The sequence below is a fragment of the Pyxicephalus adspersus genome, chromosome Z (assembly GCF_032062135.1).
Source record: "Pyxicephalus adspersus chromosome Z, UCB_Pads_2.0, whole genome shotgun sequence".
NCBI lineage: Eukaryota > Metazoa > Chordata > Amphibia > Anura > Pyxicephalidae > Pyxicephalus > Pyxicephalus adspersus.
The window spans coordinates 50919218-50942637 of record NC_092871.1 but is presented as its reverse complement, the minus strand read 5'-3'; the positions used below and the strand labels follow the sequence as shown (position 1 = coordinate 50942637).

The following is a 23420-nucleotide window of genomic DNA, read 5'->3' as shown; positions in this document are numbered from 1 at the left end:
TGTTCTTGAAACAAATGATTCTATATTTAAAAAACTAAATAGCTGCACAAGCATTTTTTCTTTACAAACTTTTGTTTATGACCTTTTTTCATTTTTTCCATAATATTCCATTTTTTCCAACGTCCTTTATGTAAAAATAAAGCTCACTCCTGGGTATCCAGGGTAACAGTCATATGGCCTCTCTATCCTAGAGAAAGACATACACAGGCACAATGTGCATATTGAAAGGAAATTTAGAAAATTCCCAGGCCACCAGTCCTTCTGGTAACCCAAAAAATGTATTATCTACTATTTGCGTTTAAATTCCTTAACTTTTTCTGATATATGAATTGCTTAGCAACCTCTCCCTAGTCCATGTGTGTTATCTCCAGTGTCCAGTCCATCACATAAGTGCTAAGCCTTTATATCCATTTCCCAGAACATTTTTTACCTCCACATCACCCAATTTTACTTCTGTGGGTGATAACCCCTAAACACCAAAAAAATCAGAGCATGTGCTTTAACCCTACAGCACCTAGGCCCGAATGTATCTGTATTAACCCATCACTTATGGTTCGCCAGCATATGCATTAACTCCTCTGCACCCTTTAAATTCCGAATCTGCATTAATCACCTAGTGTCAAGTTAATGTTTGTTAACCCTTGAGTGCTATTGTCAAAAACCATGCTTCTAGTTAACTCCTTATCATACTATATGTATATATACTCAGTATGTTTTCCAAACCCTAGCTCTTGTATGAACAGAGGAATTTAAAATATTAGTGAATGTCACAAGTGTCAGGGTTTCATATGTTATCCTAAATATAAATCCAATAGCAAAAAAATACAGCACGAAATGGACTGCACCTACTCTTTAAATGATGCCTTCATGAATGGGTACACATTGGCTTGCTTAAAAAAAAAAAAAAAAGCGTATTTAGTGTGTTGTTTTTCAGGAAATCTGACAGCTGGTCCCTACTTTCTAGATTGCCTTTTACAAACCACTTTACAACCAACTACACCATATGTATAAAGGGATACCTAAATCAAGAACAAAACTTTCAGGCAGTTAGCATGGTGCATTTAATATGGCCAGTGTAATTATTTGGTATTCGTTATTTTTATAAAATGGCCCATCTACCTGAAGATACAACACGTGCTCACAATGTTCACAGTTTTCCAATATGCTAAAATAATATTTTGTTGGGTAAAATGTTGCAGTATCCAGAGTACATCTGGAGTACAGGCTTCTAAAATTTATGTATTGAATATGATATGAAGTTTACACACTTTATAAATAGATTCTGTAATTGGTGCTTAGCTTGATTCTCCTTATGCTCTGAGAGACTGGGGAAGTTACTCTTTTATCAGTGAAGCTGAGTGATCCAGCAAACCTGTAATGGATCTGGTCCAGGATAGAAAACATTTGCTAAGAAATAGAAAATTATTTTAAATAAATTCATTTCAGGTTTGCTGGATCACTTAGGTTCATTGATGAAACTGCATCTTCGCCAGCCTTGGAGAGCCATATTAAATGAGGCCCACTGTACAGTGCACAATAACATTATTATAGTGGAGCCTGTTGGATATTTTTGGTAGAGTGACCCTTTAACAAAGATAGGTCTCACAAAAGAACTATAATAACAATATGGTCTTACTCATAGTATCCCCGGCGGCTGGAGCGGAAAGTCAAGGTGTTGGGGTTCATCCGAATCTGGAAAAGAATCTCTCCAAGTAGACTCAGGATGGTGATGAGACTTGTGTCTTCCTGAAGAGGCGATTGAAACTTGATCAACACGGAAAGCTCATCTGCAAAACTAAGGAAAGGGAATAAAAGCAGAACAAAATCAACAGGACTATTACAAAGCAGAAACATGACAAAGAACAGTGCACAAATCACACTAAACATAGCAACCAATTGTAATGGGAAGGTTTTCTGGTGCTACTACTAAAGAGCTACCTAAGAGTGAATCTTGTTGATGCCCAACAGGCCATGAAAAAGAAAGCAGCTGGTAATGTACAAATATATTATCATAATAAAAAGTGCATGTTTTTTATAGTATAATGTAACAAGGATGTTTGGTCCTAATGATCTGATTTGTTGAGATCAGTGTATAGTTGTTCAATTACAGATATCATATGATTGAGTAGTGATGGTGACAGCTTTCTCCCTGCCTGACTCTTCCTGGTTAGATGATATGAAAATGAGTCGTGATCTTACTGTTGAAGGTGTTGTTGCTTTGGACCATTGTACGCATCATTCCTTGCACTTGTCGGTCCCACAAATACTAGCAACTTGTTACACCAACCAAAATGCATTTTGGGTTGGGCATGGAAGTTAGGCATGGACCTAACAAGAACAAATGTAACATTTGTATGATGTTTTATACCTGTCACCAAATGCCACCCTGGTGGAAATGCTGAGAGTGGAGTATTGCCCCAAACGTAAAGAAAGACAAGAATCTTCTGAAGTAAGTGAGATGTTAACAAGTTCAGCTGCATACAAGGTGAGGTGTTCCAGAACGTTAATCTCATCTGTAAAGATACACAAAACACATAATGAACATGACCAGGGTAGCTCAGACCTTGTCCCCACCCCCCTTACTTTTAAATTTGTTGATGCTTACCAGACCCACCCTTCCCCCTTAACACCAATTTTACTTCTTAAAACACATTGACACCTCACTGGACTTAAAATGGCTGGCAGGCATCAGTTTATTTAAAACAACAAATTTTATTTACCTATTTACAAAATAACATAAACAACATTTTATTAACTTTAACTAGCAAACATACATTAAACATAACATAAATAATTCAACAATTTAACCCCAAACGACATACACATTCCAAACCAAACACGACAAGGCTGCAGGTGTTGGAAGGCAAAGTCCCCACCAAACCAGATTTCTAATTTCTGCAATATTCTTCTTTTACCAGCAGATGGCAATAGAAAACCTCATGTCATGAATTAGTTGTAGGCTTTTTTAAAGGTGTGATGGGCATGGTAGCATCTTTATTTTTTACATTGGCAAAATGCAAAACTGATCAATTAATAGGAACGTTTTATCATTAATTAATGCAGTGGCAGCACAGTGGTTTAGAGGTTCGTGCTCTGGGCTTTGCAGCGCCAGGTCCCAGGTTTGAATCACAGCTAGCACACTATCTGCATGGAGTTTGCATGTTCTCCCCATGTTTGAGTTAGTTTCCCCCCACATTCCAAAAACATGCAGTTAGGTTAATTGGTTATCCCCCAAAATTGACTTTGGACTGTATTATAGACATATGGCTATGGTAGGGACTTTGTACAGCGCTGTGTAAAATGATAGCGCTATATAAATACTGTGTAATAATATTGCAGTCTCAAACATAAAGTACAGAACTAGCCAAACATTTAGCAAAGAAAACAGCAATTATGGCAACATGGAGAAGGAAATCATGAACCTCAATCACTTTGTAATTTCTTTATCCATTTGCCTCAAAAAAAAAAAAAAAATATTTCAACAACATCTTTTCATAAGATATGTGGTAAATACATGTTTTATACATTTTTTCTATAAAGTCTCCTTTGGATAGACATTCAAATGCCCAAAGACTTCTGCTGGACATCACACAGCTTTGACTTGTGTCTCTGTACATTTTTTCCATCACTACTTTCCAGCAGTTACGCAAATAGTTATGTAGGGTGGTGAGGAGGGGTGTAGAGAGGTACCCCCTGAAGATTTGAGGGTGATGTGTGAGGAGTAATAGGGCTGTGCTAGGGGATTCACTAGTCAAATTTGCTAGCCAGTTCAAGGGCATATTGCATGTTAGGAAAAACAAAATGCTGATAAAAAAACTGCAAATAAACATTCAAAACAGTTGTTTTTCAACCACTTTGAGGCTGTTCATGAATCATCATTAGTAATCAAACACAGCAGATCACTAACAAGGGCTACTGTTAAAAAATTGTATATTATTGAGCTGAGCGTCTAAATGTTTCAAATTACAAAACCTTTGACAATTATTCAACTCACATGGCTTCACTGGCCTTGTAAAGCTTTCTGTATCTGCAAAGCATAGCTAGAAAATTACTCTTCTATTCATTACTCAACACCAAATTAACTTTACAATTTACTAGTAATTAGTTCCATAGCAAATCTCCAATGGGTATTTAGCTAATGATACATAAAGTTTACCGGAAATATTTGCCAATCTGCCACAAAAGAGATTCATATTTTTGACCCCTTATCATGCCCTCCAGTTAGTAAGTGAACATAATCCATTCAAGATTTTTCCTTTTGGTAACTGGCAGATAGCACAGGACATTATGGGGGAACATTCCCCATATTATTTGATGTTAGTTGCTTGATGATGAAATAAAGAGTGGAGAGTCTGTGCTTTGGTCCAAGGGTCCACTTACTGGTCTATTTAGTTTTTGAATATATGCCAATGAAGCAGATTCTCAACAAATCACAGGTATGCCTAAATCCACTCATCATTATTTTTTGGAAAATGGCATTTACAGACTCAGCACAGCAGAAGGTGCAGATTTATTGTCCTGGAATATGTACTTTATATCTGTTTCATCCATGGTAACAATTTAATTAATTTCAATCAAATGTAACTTTGCCAAATTTAACTACAAAATAAAACCCAAGAGGAGGGGATATTTTGGCAATCGACATTGCCATTAAATCCTTGGCAGTTCATATTATTAGTTTGAAAAAGCATTAATGTTCTGGAACACTGAGACACTTTATTCATGACTAAAAATGATTCCTGATAAAGCATTTTGAAAAAGACATTAAAACTACAGGATAACTAGATCTAAAGAATCACTGCCACTCATCAAAGAAGATTAGGAGGCCTCCAAATGGACTTATGTCACCACCATTCAGGGAGTCAAATTTTACCAACATCTCACTTTGTGACACTCAGTAAAATTTTTTTCAATAAGGTCTTTAAAAATTCCCCAGGCAGCTTAGCTGAGAGGCAGCGGTGAATGGCTGATGTAATCACTAAGAATTGCGGCAGCTGAGCAAAAGGCTGCCTACAGGCTAGAGTTGTCAGTCAGTTGATCTGGTAGTTTTTGGATCGACAATCTCATGTTTAAACAACAAGGCAGATGATCAATAGCTGGCCACTTTTTGGGGCATCATTGAATCAACGACTACCAATTCCTTCCTAAAGCCTACATCAGGGCAAAAAAAATTTGGAATGTATTCTGCATACAAATCTGCTTTATTTGCATCGAATACCTTAGCAAATACAGTAATTCTCTTGTAAACGTAGCCCTGACAATACCATTGAGCCTGCTCAGAAATCAGAGCTGTGGAGAGGACCCAACAGGTCAACCTACTACACATTCCCAGGGGTGTATACAAAATAAATCACACTAAAATAAGGGAAAGGACAGCAGCAACTGTCTTTAATATGAGAAGATCCTGCACAATCATGTTTTCGAGTCAATGTTTTACATTGCATTAATGCACAGATTCAGAAGAAGTACACAAAGAACAACATTAATAAAGCATACAAAGAATGTACATATATCTTGTATTTAAACAATATTTGCTCGTCACAGAGTTCAACTGTAAAGCAAAACTAAGGGAAACACTTCAGTTGGTGCCATAGTATACAAGCATCTTGTATATTATCGCAAACGTACATCTGGGTGTGCTCTTCTGCAGCTCTGGTGGTTCCATATTTTCCTTTATCCCTGTCTGTGTCTCTGCCCACCCAAGTAGGGACAGAAATTGAGCTTTTAATATGTTCTATCTTTTAATATTCTGTCTTAAACCTATTAAAAAATAGGTCTGGGCATTTACTCATTACATTCACTTGTGAGTAATAGGGAATCTTAGATTTTCTTAGTTTATCTTAGAAGCTTTTGACAACCACTAACAAGTGTGGAGTTTATTCTGGTTTGTCTGCACTTTTCCCAGTACAAATCTTTCTGCATATTTGTCCTGACAGTGGGGAGGCCACAGGCAAGATGTTCCCAGCATACATCGCTGGACATCAATCAACCTGAAAGATGTTTAGTGTGAGCCCAGCTGTGCAGCACAGACACCTGTACAGAAGGATGAGCGCAAAGCACATAGAGGTCAAACTCAGGCGCTGAACTCGGCTAATCGAATGAAAAGAAGGCAGTAAATCATAACCCAGATTAGGGCTAGTAAGGAGGTTTTTACTGCGGGATTCTTAACATTTACTGCATGCTATCCATACTTTAACTGCATACCCTTTTTTTATTTTCCCAATTTTTTAAATTCACCTCCAGGCTCCATAGTGTATTAGAAAGACACCATAAAGCTGCGTACACACCTGCAATTTTTCTCGTTGGAAAGGATCTTTCACGATCCTTTCCAACGAGAAAAGACTGCACGATGCATGAACGATGCTGTACATACAGCACCGTTCATGCTCTATGGAGAGGGGAGGGGGAGAGCGACGGAGCGGCACCCTGCTGCGCGCTCTCCCCTTCCCTTTCATTAGGATCGGTCGTCGTCCATCGTCCATGGATCCGCCAGGACGGTCGTCGGACGATGGACGACGACCGACTGTACACACGGCAGATTTTCGCCCGATAATTGGCCGATACCGATTATCGGGCGAGAAAAATTTGCCGTGTGTACGCAGCTTAAGCCAACAAGTCACACGTAATTGAGCTGTTACATAACTTCCCTGTGTTCCCATACCACCTTGTTCCCCTGCTGAAATCTCCAATAATTGCTGGTTTGGGAGAGCATGTTGCTCTCTCCCCTTTCATTCACCAGTGTCATGTACTATCATAGTAGGATTAGATGGGAATTTTTGGAAAGCAGAAATACACAGTGATTGAAAAACTACCCCATACACATTCCTAAATCAATCATGTTGATAGGTGTGGAGTTCAATCTGAACATTTCAAATTGTTCAGCTCTCTGACCTCTCATGCCTTTTAGTTCCCTGCCTCTCCATAAAGGCATATGGTTCCTACTGTAATGCAGGTATGCTGAGAAATGTATTCTGCAGTCTATAGTACTTCTGCATATGAATAACTCTTTCACTGGCTGAATTCAGGGAAGAGATATAGTGCAGGATATAGTGCAGTGTGCAAGCACATTTGCCCATAAAACAGATATCATGTCCACTCCTTTTATGGTTTGCATTTACTTATCAACCTGATTGCTATTAGAATGTGTGTTGTTCAATAATGGGTTGAGTTGGGCTTTAGGAAAAAAAACTTGTAACCTTTTCCTTCAAAACATTTTCTCTGAAGTTGTGTGGTATTGCTTTGACCAAGTCATATTGCACACAAACAGTCCTGATGTGAAAGACACCTAGAAAAATGTTAGTAAATCACTTATCTACTAAAACTGTACTCTACTGTGTAAGCAAATGTATTCATTGGAATTCCTGACTCTGCTAAAGCTGACCTTATGGTTTGATTTCATTTGATAATAATGCAATTAATTAGTACAATTACTTCAACAATTAAATGAACTGTTAATACTTTCTGGTACATTTCAATATTATTTTATAGCTATTGTATAATCAGACTTTGATGTGTGTGGGCAATTTTACCTTAACTTTACATATGTAAAATTTATATAAAATATAAATACATTGTAAATATGTAATTTTGGGTCCTATTTACTACAAAAGATTGGTTATATTTATATTATGACCCAAATGGGATCACAGAAATCCGGAAAATTGAATTTGTTTTCCTCACAGCCGGATAAAACTTTATGCGGCATTTTTAATCCTGATATTAGACACAATTAATGACACCACCATCACCTGTTCCTAAATTACATGGCAATAGGACATTTTTAAATCCAGAGCTAATTATAAAATTATTATCTTGGATTTATAATATTAAATGTGTCAAACTTGGAGGAATGCAGAGAAGCTCTTGGGACAGCATTCCCTGGATATCATGCCAGAATATTCAACTATTTCCAACAAGAAAACAAATCAAACAAATATAGTTTTGGCAAAAATTCCATGTGAGAGAACAGATGACCACACTCCCACGTTGATGCTGTTACACCTCGGCTCAATAATAATATTTTATGGCTCTAACTTGAGAAACTAAGAATTACTGGCAATTGGTTCTAACCATGCTGGTTTTTTTTTTAGCATTGGCTAAGAATGGCAATTGCTATAATGTTTTCACAGACAACACTACACAAAAAATTTGTTTCTGGATGGAGAAAATGCATATTTCATTGTAGATTCTAGTAGTGACACCTCTCCGGTGCACATGGAACTTTTTCAGTATGCAGTATGCAGTATGCAGTATGTCACCATTTGCTTAGGTTTAGGTTGAGTGCAGTTTTCATACTCCTCCCACTTACTTCTCTGGTAACATGTATGAATAAATCAGAAAAAAATATGCTAATCTGGAGGAAAGAGTTGAGAATATAATTTTTACTCTGCACTAACAAACTGGATGTGAACTAGATGCACAGTGATTATAGGTGGACAGACCTGAAGCCATACCTTTGGTTACACAGAGTAAGAAGTGTTGGCATTCTGAATATTTGAGTTGAGCGTATAAATTTTAGCTTGAGCTATATTGAGATATGTTAACAAGATCTTTACTATAGGAAGTTTTCAGTTTGGTACATTGAGCCCACGGTCACCTGCAACTTATTTGCTGTTGGTTTTGTTTTTTAGAAATTCATTGAAATTTATTAACCCTTCATTTTCCACTTTGTGTCTAGCTCCTATCACTTTTCAAATATTGCTGCATTTGGCATCCATTACTGTACTCATGAAAGCCTAACGTGAACTGAAACGATTGTAGATGAAATGACTTTAACCATCAGCTGTGCCCCAGTACAGGGGCAACGACTGCAGTAAAGTCCAAGGCTATTAACACAGATTATATGTTTGTGAAAAATTGTGAAAGCTTGTTTCCAATGACAAAAAAAAGAAAAATGAATGAACAAGTGCTATACATACAGTACATACAGCACTGTTCTGTTCTATGAAGAAGGAGGGGGGAGAACAAGCGAGCAGCACCCCCCTGCCCTCTCCTCCCTTCACTTCCATTGTGGTCGTTCATCTTCCATCCGCCAGGCCAAATCCATGAATGGCATCGGATCGCTGCTTTACACACGTCAGATTCTCGTCCAAGACAAGACCTGCGGCGTGAGTTGGATGAGAATCATCTGGCGTGTATTACGAAGCCTAAACCCAGAATATTGTCAAAACAAATCATATATGGAATTAGCATGATAAAAGCTGGGGCTGTAATAAGCTATAGGAAAACATACAATCTATTTTTTAGAGGGGGAATAAGTTTACATACCAAGTATATGATATAGTGACAAGTTTTGTGACTTCCATAAACAAGAAACACAAATGTCAACAGCAGCTGTACATTTTTCCTTAGATGACATAAACATTTCTGAGGTTAAGTACAGGCACAATAACTCTTCGGCTGTATAAACTTCTAATGTGTGGTTTATTATGGCATGACGTGTGCACAGAGACACTTGGAAACATCACACATTCATAATGTATGTCTATTCTTCAGCAGTTCATCCTGACCCCCTGTGGTCCTGACCACAGCACAGATGTCAGGGGTGGACAACCGCATGTGATTTTCACAGTTGCTCGAGCACTAGGGCAATGGCTGATTACCATAAGGTCAACAGGCCATAGAGGAGATAACAAAGACATATGTGAGAAGTGTCCAAAGAAATCCTGGATGTGAAAAAGTAAAACTGTGCTACTCTTTGATTTATTTTCACATTTTTATTGTTGTCTGACTTTACCTACTGACTTTTCCAGCATCCTGCTCAATACGTCAATACGTGTCCTTATTGCCCATTGAACTAGTCCCATGGGTCAGTGTACTTGTCATTGGACTAACCATGAAATCAATCAGAAAGGAACACAAAACAAAACTTGAAACTTTCAGAAGGCGTGTTGAAATGTATTCTCCTAGGCACGATCTTTCCGTTAAAAATGTTAAAAAAAACAGGTTCACTTTATGTAAATCCAATCTCCAATGCGAAAAAAGGACCAAAACAATAATAGCACAGCAAACATAGTACATTGATAATTCCTTGATTTTCTCCATTTCAAGTACACTTGAATGTACTGTGTTCTACCCAGGCTAATGTGGGCATCAGTTTGTCAGAGGATGTTAGAAAACCTTCCAATGGACTGGCCACTGTATGTTTCCATGCAATAGACAAAGCAGACTCTTTAGGTTTTATTCAGTCACTTGCCTAGGTTAGGATTTCCTCAACAAGCAGGAGAAAGAGTGATACATCTGCTTTCCTTCAGTGATCACTGACAGACTGTACATTGTACCTATGTAGCAGGCAACAAGGTAATACGAAGCAGAATGGGCTGCTCTGTATTAGGCATTGGTTAACACCATTACTAGAATTTAAATGATTGTGTCATCTTGGAACTAATATCTCAGACCAGGAAGTAGATATTAACCACGGATGACGATGGTTCAATTAAGATGGGTGTTTTCCTTCTGGAGGAGCAGATAAAAGGATTGATATCTCTGGTAAATGTATTAAGTACCTGGAATTGTTACACCTATAAATTACCAAAAAAGGACAGATAACACAATTGCAGGGTACACAGATGAACACTTTTTTCTTTAGCAGATAAAGTAAATCTCATTTGAAGTGGGGAGACACACTAACACACTAAATAACTGACATATTAACATGAGATGATGGAATCTGATAATTAATCTGAGGTTTTTCTTTACAGCTGCCAGAGGTCACTGTTTCTCACAAAAGGCTACTAAGAAATAAAAACCTGCAGATAAGTCATCCCAATGGGATCAGGGTCAGGATAAGGACCTGGGGGGGCGTACCAGCCAGAGTCACAGACCATGTTCCCTGTATGGATCCCAGGCTCAGGGAAGTGGGCGGGTTGTCTCTGGACACAACCCTCTCACCCTTCCATCGCAGGCTCAGACCTGTGATTGGAGAGTGGGCAGGTCCTGGCATCATGATATCACTATGGGGGAAGTTTCTTCTTCTTTGAGTGACACCCGGCTCCCTGCTTATGCGTGGTCCGGAGCGGGTAAATTTAGTGGTCTGCCTATCCAAAAGGTTGGCGACCACTGCTCTATGGTATACCTAACCTTCTAAATATATGAGAGCCTACTGTTGGGCAGCCCCCAACTTTCTCAACTTCTCTCCACACATCTGATATCCCTCTGGAAATATAGATTTTGTCGCTCATCTTCAGCTATGGGTTACAATCTACATATTATGCAATGTATACTAGTATGGATTATAGTCTTTGAATAGTGTCAGCCGGTAAATTAAAAATGGCTTTCATTCTCAACGTGGTAATCTACATAAAAAAATTTACTTCCAGTCTTAAGCTACGTACACACTTCCAATTATTATCGTTGTTAAACGAACGACGAACGATCCTGCACGATATCTACGAACGATCGTATAGCACCGATCCTGCACATACAGATAACGACACGATCGCTCGTAGATATTGTACACACAAAAGATACGATCGTTTGAGCGATAGAGGGAGTGACGTGCACGACAGGAAGTGAACGAACGTTCGTTCGTCACGCATGCTCAGACCATGGACGATCAACGAACGATCGTACACACGAACGATGGTCAACGATCGTCGTCCAATCCGATCCGCCGGTCCGGTCGTTCGTTTCCAACGACTTTCCTCGTTCGTCGGCGTCGTTGGTTACTTTTTTTACGAACGATTTTTGCCCAATCGATCGTTCGTCGTTCATTTTGAACGATAAAAATTGGAAGTGTGTACGCAGCTTTAGACTAGTTTGATAAAGTACATCAAAATGTCATCCAGACTAATGTAAATTAGTAGATTAAAATGCCTCAGGTTAGTGTGTCCAAGCAGATGAATTATATTAAGTCACATTGGAATATGCTCAAGAAGATTGTCGGTGACCTCAGATGATTGTGACCAGGAAGATCCAAATATCTGCCATAGATAAGTGAGACATGGAGACCACCAGCCTCAAGTTATGATTACAATGGCTGCCAGTCTTACTCCAATTTGATCAGGAGGATCAGAATGCCCATGTGCCTGATACAACAAGACCAACAGGGTAACAATGGTGACCAAGGTACAATTAGTAAAAATAGAAGTATCACAGTGGCTCTGAGTTCCATATGGTCATGACCATCAGAACAATAATTGTCATCAGCCTTGAAGTGTGATCAAATAGATCAAAAAGGTTTCAGGCCAGAGACTGGTGCCATTCAAAGTGGTGGAAATTTAGACTATGTAGTAATTCAGTTTATGTTCTCTCATATAGACAGTAAAACAGATGGCTATGATTTATTCTGGGAGAGAAACAGCGACTTTTTGTATATTTCCATTAAACACATGTGACATATGTGAATGAAAATCTGTGTAAGACCATTTGTGATCCTTACTGGCCTACTGCAAAAATATCAAAAGCAGATTTTTCTAACAACACAAGCATAGTTTCCTTTCTCAAATATAGGTGGGTGGGTGTCTGGTTATAATTGCAGCACAATGTAAAGAAAGCAAACCAAAACAAAAAAAAAAGTATTCTATATCAACTACCTAGCTACTAAAAGTGGATGAAACTCTGCTGGTTTAAGGTATAGTTAAAATCATCTCAAGTGACAATCTAGCATGTGTACAGTGGCCCTCCAGCATCATTTAACAATCTACTATGGCAGATCAGTAAACAACCAACCAAAGACGACTAATATTTTTTCCTATAGGAGAGGACACAGCGAGGTGCCTCCCTTTGGCCTCCCATCTTGATAGAACTGTGCGTACAGCACTCGTTCTGGTGTCACTGAAAATCATTACAAAAAAAAAAAAATTCCAGTATCATAAATTTGACATGTGTACATAGCTTTGCTCAAAGCATACAGTAGGATGTGCAAGAAACTAATCCCCCTCATACTTTATCTCAAAACTCTTCAGCTCTGACCTACTGATCTTTGCACACATCACTGTGCAAGTTATAAATAACCCTTGTTTAGGATTCTGGGACAACCTAGTTTGATGGAAATATAAACCAGTGACTCTGGATGGACAGTTGGATAAATGGCTGTATATGTAACGTGTATCAGGCTAGGGAGGAAGGGGCTAAATGATGTTAGACTTTCACCAGTAAGGGAAAGTAGCCAACTCTATTACTCCATCTGAATTTCCTCAGCTTCTAGTGCACACTGTAAAAAACTGTCTGTGTGACATGAAATCGGGGTAAGTAATTTAGGTAGGAGAGTAGCCTGTACAACCGTTCAAGACTGAATTGAAGGCTGGAGTTCACCTTTAAGTGATTTCCCCAATTCCTAATCCCTTCTTATATTTAGGGTCAATTCCTCTTCAAGCACACTAAAAACAAGATTAGATTTTTGTAAACACAGTCTGTCCTTTTAAACCTTGGTAGCACTGTGTATTATCCCTTGTGTACGTTGCTATGCCTTGGGGGGGGTTACCAACAAAGCTTCATTGTTTTATAATTTTTTTCAAAAAAAAGTAAATTTTACAGAATAAGCGACAGAATGGAAAGAAAAGTGTAAACTGTCTCCTACATGTTGCACTGATGAGATGAGGAGGATTAGATCAGAGTTTTTCCATAAACAGCTATATATAAAAAGAAGCAAACTTTTCTTAGCCAGGTCTATTATGTAGAGATCAAAAGATTACATATAGTTTATAGTTCATAGATAAACACAGTGGCTGGGTCTCCAGCTCATTCCCATTTCTTTATATTTACTTTTCTCTATAAAGTCAGCCACTCCCACAATATCACCACACCCAGAATTAGTGCCGTCACATAGCTCCTGCTGCCAACCACATTACTGCATTATTAAGCATCAGGAAGTGTCCTGTGAAGATAAAAGGTTTATAATGAAAAGACCAATGCAAATGCACATTGTGCTGTTCCCCCATTCCCAACATGGTTAAGTATCCCTTTAAAAATTGCAACTCAAAGCAACAAGTAAAGTCAACGAGGAAATTGGCCTAAGATATGGTTGTCAAACACAAAGAGCCTGCCCAATTTTAAGCAATGCAGGCTCATTGTTAGAAAAGTAGATAATAAGGAGGAGCATGGAACCAGGGAACACTGGGTCCGATTTGTACACAATATTGAGCTGTGGTGCCCTTCATTTGAATGGCAGCACAGCTTTGATGTACATGTGTTGCAGCTCAATACAATAGACACAAACTGCAATAAAAATGCATGTCCATAATTTTCGGACCTTTGAAGCTACTCCACAGTCAGTGTCTTGGACATTTAAAAGGTACTCCAGCATCTGTATATTTTAGATTAGCAGTGATAATACAACGAATGTATAAATGTCATGTTGCCATATTATTTCAGCTTTGTTTCTTATTTTTTACAATGCATTAGATTTTTGGCTGCACTAAAATCCCTGCATCACTGATAATCAGCAGACTTTTTCCAAGTAGCTAATCTTTATGTTAGTTGAGTAATTTATTTTTCATGTTTTTGTACAATATTATTATATTATATTATTATATATTAATATACTATTTTTTTCTCTTTTTATAATCAGGGAAAGCAAGCCTCACTTTTTAGTTGAAACCACAAAAGATGCTCTACCATATTATGTAACACCCAGATAATAAAATATTTTATGCCTGAACAGCTCCAAACTATTCACAACATTGTCTATAACTTTTTTTCATCCATCAAAATAGAGTCTGCATCAGTATTATCTCTGTATTCCTGCAGAAACTCGAGAGTCGGGCGCCTCCTTGCACAGGGTCAGATAGATATAAACCACTTTTGTTTCCAGCAGCATATGGTGCCGGACTAAATTTGGTCAATGGAAGATACTGTCTAAACGAGAGAAGTTGGGAACCCACAAATTGCAACCATATATACATATAGGTTTTACTTACATTTCATACAATATGAGAACATCTAAAGTGTAAAAAGAGTACCTGTCATTCTTCAGCTCAACTTCCATGGACATGGATTTACATCACTGGATGACATATTAAAATATTAATTTACTTCTGGGGATGAAAATAGGTATTTTTTACCCTGGTAGGTATTTGTGGTATTTACATTTTAAATAAATAGGACCTTTATATGCATGTTGTGTAAGGATTACTAGGTTTTCTTTTTATAATGGCTCCTGTGAGATTGATAGGATCTACCACTGTACATCATGATGAAGGGGGCTATCTGGGGCCTCGCATATGCTTCCAGATTCCAATAATCCCTCCAGCAGCAGACCCTTACCAACCATTTGAGGACAGGTTGTAAGAATAAAACCCTTTTCTTCAACATGCCTACCCCCAATTGTTGTGGAAGTATCAGGGTAGTATTCAGGGAAGTATCAGTGTCATCCTATGGGCTAGGGGGACAAAATTGCTATCCCCTTCTTAATTTTGGTCAGGCAGGTTCCATATCTAATGAATGGCCCCATATTAATTGTAGAAGGTATCCCTACAGATCCATGGCATTTTCTAAGCATGCTATTCAAATTATTCATATACCTTATTACCCTCAACTGCAGCCTCAAAGTGTGTCCATATTTTTCAAAAACATTTTTCTTGAGTCACGTAAATAAACCCCCCATTCCCAGCTTTAAAAACGTGTTTTGTGTTTATTGGTGAACATTTTGACCATCCTTACATGTAACAAAGTTACAGTGTGCAGCCTGAGTAATCAATAGGGAGAAGAAAATGTTTTTTTTTCTGTCTGTAGTAGACTGATAAAATTATCTCAGCCTAAGCAAAGTGGCTTAGTTGAGTTCAATGACTTTTTTTAAATGATAAAAGTTGGTTCTTTTTTTTATAAATGTTACTGGTATACTGACATGTCAGGGATGTGTGTATGCAGACTTATAATAGTAACATTACACAGTAAAGCTTCTAGTGTATGTTGTGTATGGGGTAAATAATGATGCTCTAAAACCCCTAGGTATGCAGAAACTAAACTTATTTTTGTATGACAAAAGAAGACAACAAAAAGAGTTTTTTTTGCAGCGAGATATATTCAATGTTCTTTTTAGAGTATAGAATACAATGATAATTTAAATTATACAGTCTTACAATAACAAGCGTGTTGAAAACCCTATTATTAAGTTTTCCTATTTCTGATAAAAAATTTTTTTAGATAATATTGTCTTTTTGTCTAATTTTCGAACGCATTTTGCCATACAGGCTTCCTTAGGGGATTTTTCTTAAACCAGTACTGAAAAATGACATATAATGTCCTTATGTTACAAAAAAATCTCAATTTAAAGTTGTTTTTATTCTTATAAAGGAAATAGAAAGTTCTTTAGAGCTGACTGCTGACACTCAGCACACATACACTATGCTTCAATGGAATAAGTAACTAATCTAATTTATTTTTCAATTCTTTTCTATTTTTTTTATAAGAATAAAAACAACTTTAAAAACACTTATTTCTGTTTTTTTTTTCATTAGCGTCAAGTAACACATTAGGTAATCCCTTGGGCAATTTAACCTTCTATCTAGTAAGGTATGTCCTTACCTTTTAAAGAACAATATTTCCATGTAGCCTGGTGTGGGTAAGTATAAAGGGGGATCCTCTGCGGCTTACTATGGACCCACAAGCTTTAGGGACATTGCGGGTGCAGATTCCCACACCTCCAGTGGATTGAATATCCTTACCTCCTTAATAGTGAGTACTTACATTGCTTGATATATATACTGTACATGTATATTGTTACCATGTCACTCTGTACTGTCTTACTGTCTAAGGAATCTAAATGAAACCAGAGGTATTATTATTATTCTGTCTTACCCAATTAAAAAGTACTTTTCATGTCTATATTTGACATAATACTTAGTATTATTACAATTCCTATATATTACATATATTATATATTACATATATTATTCAGATCAAATATTATTTCCCCTGGGACCTGTTGGCCCGTGAGAATCATATATATACATATTCTTGTAGATTGATGGTAATTAAGATAAATTTGGCTACTTGATACCTTTATATATATGTATATATATATATATATATATATCTTTGTAGTTGCAGCCTTACTATCCTTTGGTGGGTGCGATTTCTAAGTAATTATTGCAATTAGTACAACAACTTTCAAATTTGATAATCCTCTTCTGGATCTCCTTCTGGAGTTCCATCTGGGTTTTTTTTTCCTCCCCATGTGCTGTGGTCTGTTTTCCTCCGCCTTTTGTGCTCATTTCTATACCAGGTTAAAGTTGCACCGACATTTTGTAATATTGGTGATAAGTATTCTACAAATTGCATTTTATATAAAATATTTTACCAAATGTTATGTGTAATAAGCTATTTTGTCTTAATAAAGTTTCTGTTTTTATGCAATATAATTGATGATCATATATATATTGCCTTATAAGTCCCAGGTACAAATACTTTCTTTCCTACAATTTTGAATTGGGGATGTTGGCAGCCTATGTAACAAATGGGATCTGACAATTCAATAGCATCACATGTTCTTTATATTTTTCTATATATCCCCTTGGGAACCACAATGTAACTTACAATATAAATTCCTAATATGTACTTTTTTTCTCATTTAGAGTTTTTATACTCTGCACCATAAATTTCTTGCAAAAAACTGACACATCTTTCACCCTATTCGTTCTTCTTCTTCAAACAATCTGATTACTGGAAACTAAGTAATGCAACAATATAAATGTAAATATTTTTATTGTATTATCACATACATCTATAATTTTGAGCAATTACTATGTGATATCTGACCCTTATTTTATCTTGAATTGATTTACCTTGAGTTCTATTTGCTGTAGAGATTTTTTGTAACATAAGGACATTATATGTCATTTTTCAGTATTGGTCTCAGAAAAATCCCTTGAGGAAGCCTGTATGTTGAAACGCGTTGGGAAATAAGAGACAAAAGGACAATATTATATAAAAAAAAAATGTTCTCAGAAAATTTAGCACTTGTCTAGTTTTGAAGAAACAAAACCCCTTCTTGCTGCATGATTCTAGATTAAGGAAGGGGTTTTCAACAAGTTTGCTTTTGTAAGACTATATAATTTAAATTGTCACATTGTTCTATACTCTAAAAAGCACATTAACCCCCCTAACGGTAATCTCGAGTGTGACTTGGGTGGATTTTACTTGCAAAAAGCAGTAACCCTGAGTCTCACTCGGGGTAAGAACAAAAGCCCCACTTACCTGTGCCCTGCGATCCAACGATCCCTTTCTGATGCCCGGGCGTTTTTGCATTAGGGGGCATGGCCAAGCGGGAAATTTAAAAGCAGATTACCGTGTAATCTGCTTTTAAATGCCGCCCGGGGTCCTGGCCACACAGCTGCTTGCATCAGCAGTTAAATGCAATGCACAATGCAGGACTTCTGTATTGTGCATCGCATCGAACTGCTGATGCAAGTAGCAATAGTAAATTCTGGGGGAGATGCCAGCGGGAAATTTCCCACTGGCATCACCCCTGGAATTTACTATTGCTGCTCACATCACCCAGAAGATGTGATGCGAGCATCTAACTGGTGATGCGAGCAGCAGCTGTTGGTGGATCCAGGGGGTGAGGCAGGGTGGGACATCCCCACTTGCATCACCCGGGAAGATGTGACATCTTCCGGGCGATGCGAATGGCGTGATTGATTCTGGGGGGTGTGATTTTAAATAGTATTTACAGTAAAGTACACTACAAAACATATAATACAAGTATAAATAAATATTTTAGTGCATCAAATATCATTGCTCAGTGCCCTGATTTACATTTTGCCCACTATTAGCCCTGACCTTGATCTGACCTTTTGTTGAACTTTTGATGACTTATAAATCACTTCCTGAATGTATCATTTGATCACTTTGTCTTTGACCTTCATTGTTCCTGACTGATTACTGGAGACTTGACCACATGGCATCCAAAAGGCATCTCACCAGCGCAAGCGTGGTTTTGGAGGAACTTGAAAGCAGCGATAGTGATTTGGAGTCCCTTGTGGAATTGAGCAATAGTGATTCCCCAGGAAATTTGTCATCAGACAGCGAAAGTGAACTGAGCAATAATTCTGAACCTGAGGTCAGTGCTGTGCGCACGTGGTCCTCTATTGACCTTGATGCGGACCAGGCAGCACCGCCAGGATTTCCATTTACCAGCGCACCTGGGATAAAAATTGAGGCTGAATGCGACGACCCCCTGGCATACCTGAAGTTGTTTTTCACTGATGGAGATATCGAAAAAATTGTTGCAAGAATTGGGACAAACAGGCAAGCCGCTCTGTGTTTGATAATTTTTTTCTAAACTTTTTTTTTATGCTAAACATGTATTGTGTATTTGCTAACTTTTAAAAAAAATTTTGCAAATTTTTTTTTATGCAAACATGTATGCTGCTCTGTGTTTGCTAAAATATTACTTGCAACCTTCAGCACACTATAAAAGAACATATCCTAAAACATCTTTTTTTATTATGTTTTATGCAGGTATGCTGGACAACAATTAGGTGCTCCATACCTGAGGTTTGCAAGAAGCATAAAGTGGGAACCTGTGACCAAGGATGACATTTGGCTGTTTTTGGGCTTGGTGATCCTGAAAGGAGTTGTGGGCTAACCCACGCATAAGTGGTACTGGTCCAAGAATAAAATAATTGACACTCAATTCTTTGGCACAGTCATGCCAGAATACGGATTTTCCCTCATCATAAGGTACCTGCACTTCTCAAACAATGAAGAATTTGATGAGACTACCCATCTTGCACCGAAACTGAAGAAAATCTGGGAAGTTTCTCAACTGATTCTAAAAAATTTCCAGGAGACCTATGTGCCCACACAGAGACATCAGTATTGAGGAAAGTCTAATGGCTTACAAGGGGAGGCTCAGCTGGGTGCAGAACATTGCGTCAAAGAGGGCACGATTTGGAGTGAAACGTACTTTACACTGGAAAAGGGACACAGTTCAAACCCAGATACAGCCATTATGGATTGACAACATCTTCAGTGCTATCCCTCATAGAGCCATTGCTAGATCAGGGCTATTGTGTGATAACTGACAAGTTCTACACATTTCCTGAGCTTTATGAGTTCCTTCTGCAACACAGAACAGATGTGTAAGGAACCGTTAGGGTTAACCGGCGCAACCTGCCATCACTGTTTGCAAAAGAGAACCTAAAGACAGAAGAAATTGTTGCCTGGCAGAAAGGAAAGATGATGGCCCTGAGATGGCGTGACAACAAAGATGTGTGCCTGATGAGTACAGTCCGTTATGCCTCCACCGTTCTGGTACACACAAAACGTGGGAAAGAAGTGATGAGGCCACAGGTGGTGATTGACTACAACAACACCATGAGAGGTGTCGACAGAGCTGACCAAGCCATGACATTCTACCCAGCGATGAGGAAACAGCAAAGGAAGTACTACAGGAAGATTCAGGCTGCTAGTTGAACAATGCCTATGGAATGCCTACATTCTGTACAGAAAAAATTGTCAGAGGCCTGTGAATCATTTAGACTTAATTTTGCACGTTTCCGAATCCATAGTCAAGAACCACCAAACACCATCACCTGGACGTTGTGCTTCCACCGTTGTCAAGCCAGAACGCCTGGTCGTCACTTCGTTGAATACATCCCACCAACCCTGAAAAAGGCAGCACCTACAAGGATGTGCATGGTTTGCTGCTCAAAGACTGATGACAGAGGAAGAAACGCAAAGAAACCAGGTTCTACTGTCCTGACTGTGATGTTGGACTTTGTGCAGCACCCTGCTTCAAAATCTACCACACCCGGGATTTCTACTAAAAATGTAAAATGGATAAATTTCACTGAAAATTTTTTGATAACTTTTTTTTTTAAATTACATTGTTGTGGTCAATATTTCATTATTTTTTATAATTATTATTTATTCATTTATGATTATAATATATTAAATAAATATAATTATTATACCCGAGAGTTAATCCTAAGAATTACAGGCCCACAATATAAACAACAAATTTCTATGCAAAAACAATTGTATCACTTTTTGCATCAAAAAACTGACAGAATTAGAACCCTAGGGGGGTTAAGTATATCCAGCCAAAAAAAAACCCTCCTTCTGTTGTAACCTTTCATACAAAATAAGTTTAGTTTCTGCATACCTAGGGGTTAGCTAGAGCATCTATATTTACCCTTTACACAACAAACACTAGAAGCTTTACTGTGTAAAGTTACTATTATCCTTTCATACAAAAATAACATTACACAGTAATAATACTGACAAGTCCACTTCAACCTACTTGACACAAAAGTACTATACATTGATCATAATGTGGGCCTAAAAGAAGATGCACAGAAAGATTTACATTAATATTATTGAGTCACAGTTCAATTATTTTGGTAACTTGGTAACAATTTATTGCCTCAGCTTTGTCTATTTTATGCCTGGGAAAGGTGAGCAGCAGCAAACTAAACCCAGAGTAAATCTAGACAGGCTCTGGTGGGAAATAATGAGGAGTTTGGGAAATTAAATCAGATCCAGCTTTGTTTCATGTTGTACAGCACATTTGGCCAGCCTTCATCTTGTTCTGTTATTAATGTTCACAAAACTTTCCTCCACTGGAGTTGTATTGTGCCCTGATGATTTCCTGGGATAATGTGGGAGAAAACACCCTAAATCTGTAACCGGGCACTTTCCTTACTTGTCCTCTGTCTAAAAAACTATTTATTTACTTTCTTGTATATGTACATGAGAGTTGTTTTAATATTTTTTACATATATAAAAGGTGTATATTTAAAAAAAGGTCAATTCCAATGGTGGTACATTTGCTTTCGGTGCAAAGAACTTGTTAGTATTTGATAAGGAGCTTTTAATGCAAAAAATACACCCTAATCAAACTCTCCCTTTGACCCCACCCCTGGCATTTCACCTCAAGACATAACCCAATCTTGCATCTATAACTAATAATTGAATTTAAAATAATGTGTAGCTTAAATCAGCTAATTCTTTTCCACAGCCTGAACAGAAGACCCCAGAGAAGACCCCTGTAAAGAACATTGCAAAATCAAATAGACTTTAAAGAGGCAAGATTGAGACCTTGGCCTAGGTCTCCTTAAATTTCCCTGCACCACCTTGACATTGGTTTCCATTGCAGTCCTAACCCTTTGTAGAGTCCTCTGGATAGCGTCTGAGCTTACACCTATCATCTGAGTTTATCAGGCCACAACATTTTGAGCAGGACGATTGGCCAAAAAGGGAAACGTATCCTGCAATATACAAGGTATTTATGCTGGCTGCTACAAAGAAAAATGTAGACACAGTAAAAATATGTGTGCATGGATCAGCATTAGGCTAGTAAAATAGTTATTGAGCAAACAAGTCAAGACAGAACTTTTTTCCTTCTGTTCTTTGTAATTACATAGATGTTACCAATTTCATAGTGTGATATCTGCAGGACTACCTGGGAAGAAGCAAAACATAAAAAAAAAATAATTCACAATATGTAGCCAACAGAAGCTGTCACAATTGACATTATATCAGGACACGTTAAAAGGAATGGTTACTGCTGTCCACCAGGAGAAAAAGAAAATATCTCAGGAATGAGACATGACAGTGACCATGTAAAAGTATATAGATAAGCACAATTCAGAGAAGAAGATACAAGTACCTTGTATTTAAATAAATAACCAGAGTTCGGGTACACTATAAGTTTTAAAGAGATTAGAGAATAGTAAATATTTGTCAAGTTTTCTCTATTGCCATCTGTATCCTCACTTTTTGTACCTTCCACTTTTTATCAGGACATAAAGACATGATCAAATCTTTTTGAAAGGAAGACAAAAACCCATTTAGGAAGGGTTAGAACCCTTTGTGTTGTGCTGCCCTGAGTTATGGCATTGGTATTTCGTTTTATGGTTTCAAAAGAACAGGAAATGAGAGATCCTCTAATGTGGTCAAAGATCCTCTAATGTGGTCAAAGATTGAGAAAATTTGATACAAATTGAAACCCTTTTTCATTATAGCCACCTGTCCTTAAAAATGCCCGGAGTTAGGTTTTAGGTATAACCATGTAAAGAAAACAAATAACAGTGTTTGCTAAAGCAATCAATCAGCAACTGCTTTTTCAGAACCAACTGGCAAATCTAATTGGTTACTTTTGACAAGTAACATATACCGGTAATCATTTTATTGTCTTGCTGGGAGGAAATACCATGCAGGAAATATCACAGTAACCCAAACATGGAAAGCCAGTTGTGCCTGAAGATGAATCAAGGCAGCCCTAGCATAAATTCAGGGATAAACAAGCAGGATTCTTACACTCAGGATGCAGATGAAACGCCTTCCATTTTGTCACTCTGTAAACTGTTAATAATGAGCAATCTCCTGAAGTAATCCCTTCTGTCCTGACTCAGCAGCAAATTTGCCAGACACACAACAGCTTATAGTACAGTACATGTGTGCAAGATAACATATACCACATGAGTGCAATAGCCTAAGCCACAACACATGAATACAAACAGAAACATGATAAA

General features: G+C 37.7%; 1 protein-coding gene across 1 annotated transcript in view; it reads right to left on the bottom strand.

Moving 5' to 3' along the window:
- The window catches only part of LOC140343357 (uncharacterized), a 114277-nt gene that overhangs the window by 24862 nt on the left and 65995 nt on the right, over positions 1–23420 (bottom strand). The window contains exons 2-3 of the mRNA XM_072430011.1: positions 2369–2513; positions 1637–1795 (exon numbers count right to left, since the gene is read on the bottom strand). Coding sequence (XP_072286112.1) covers positions 1637–1795; positions 2369–2513 — 304 coding nt within the window. The remainder of the gene's footprint in view (positions 1–1636; positions 1796–2368; positions 2514–23420) is intronic.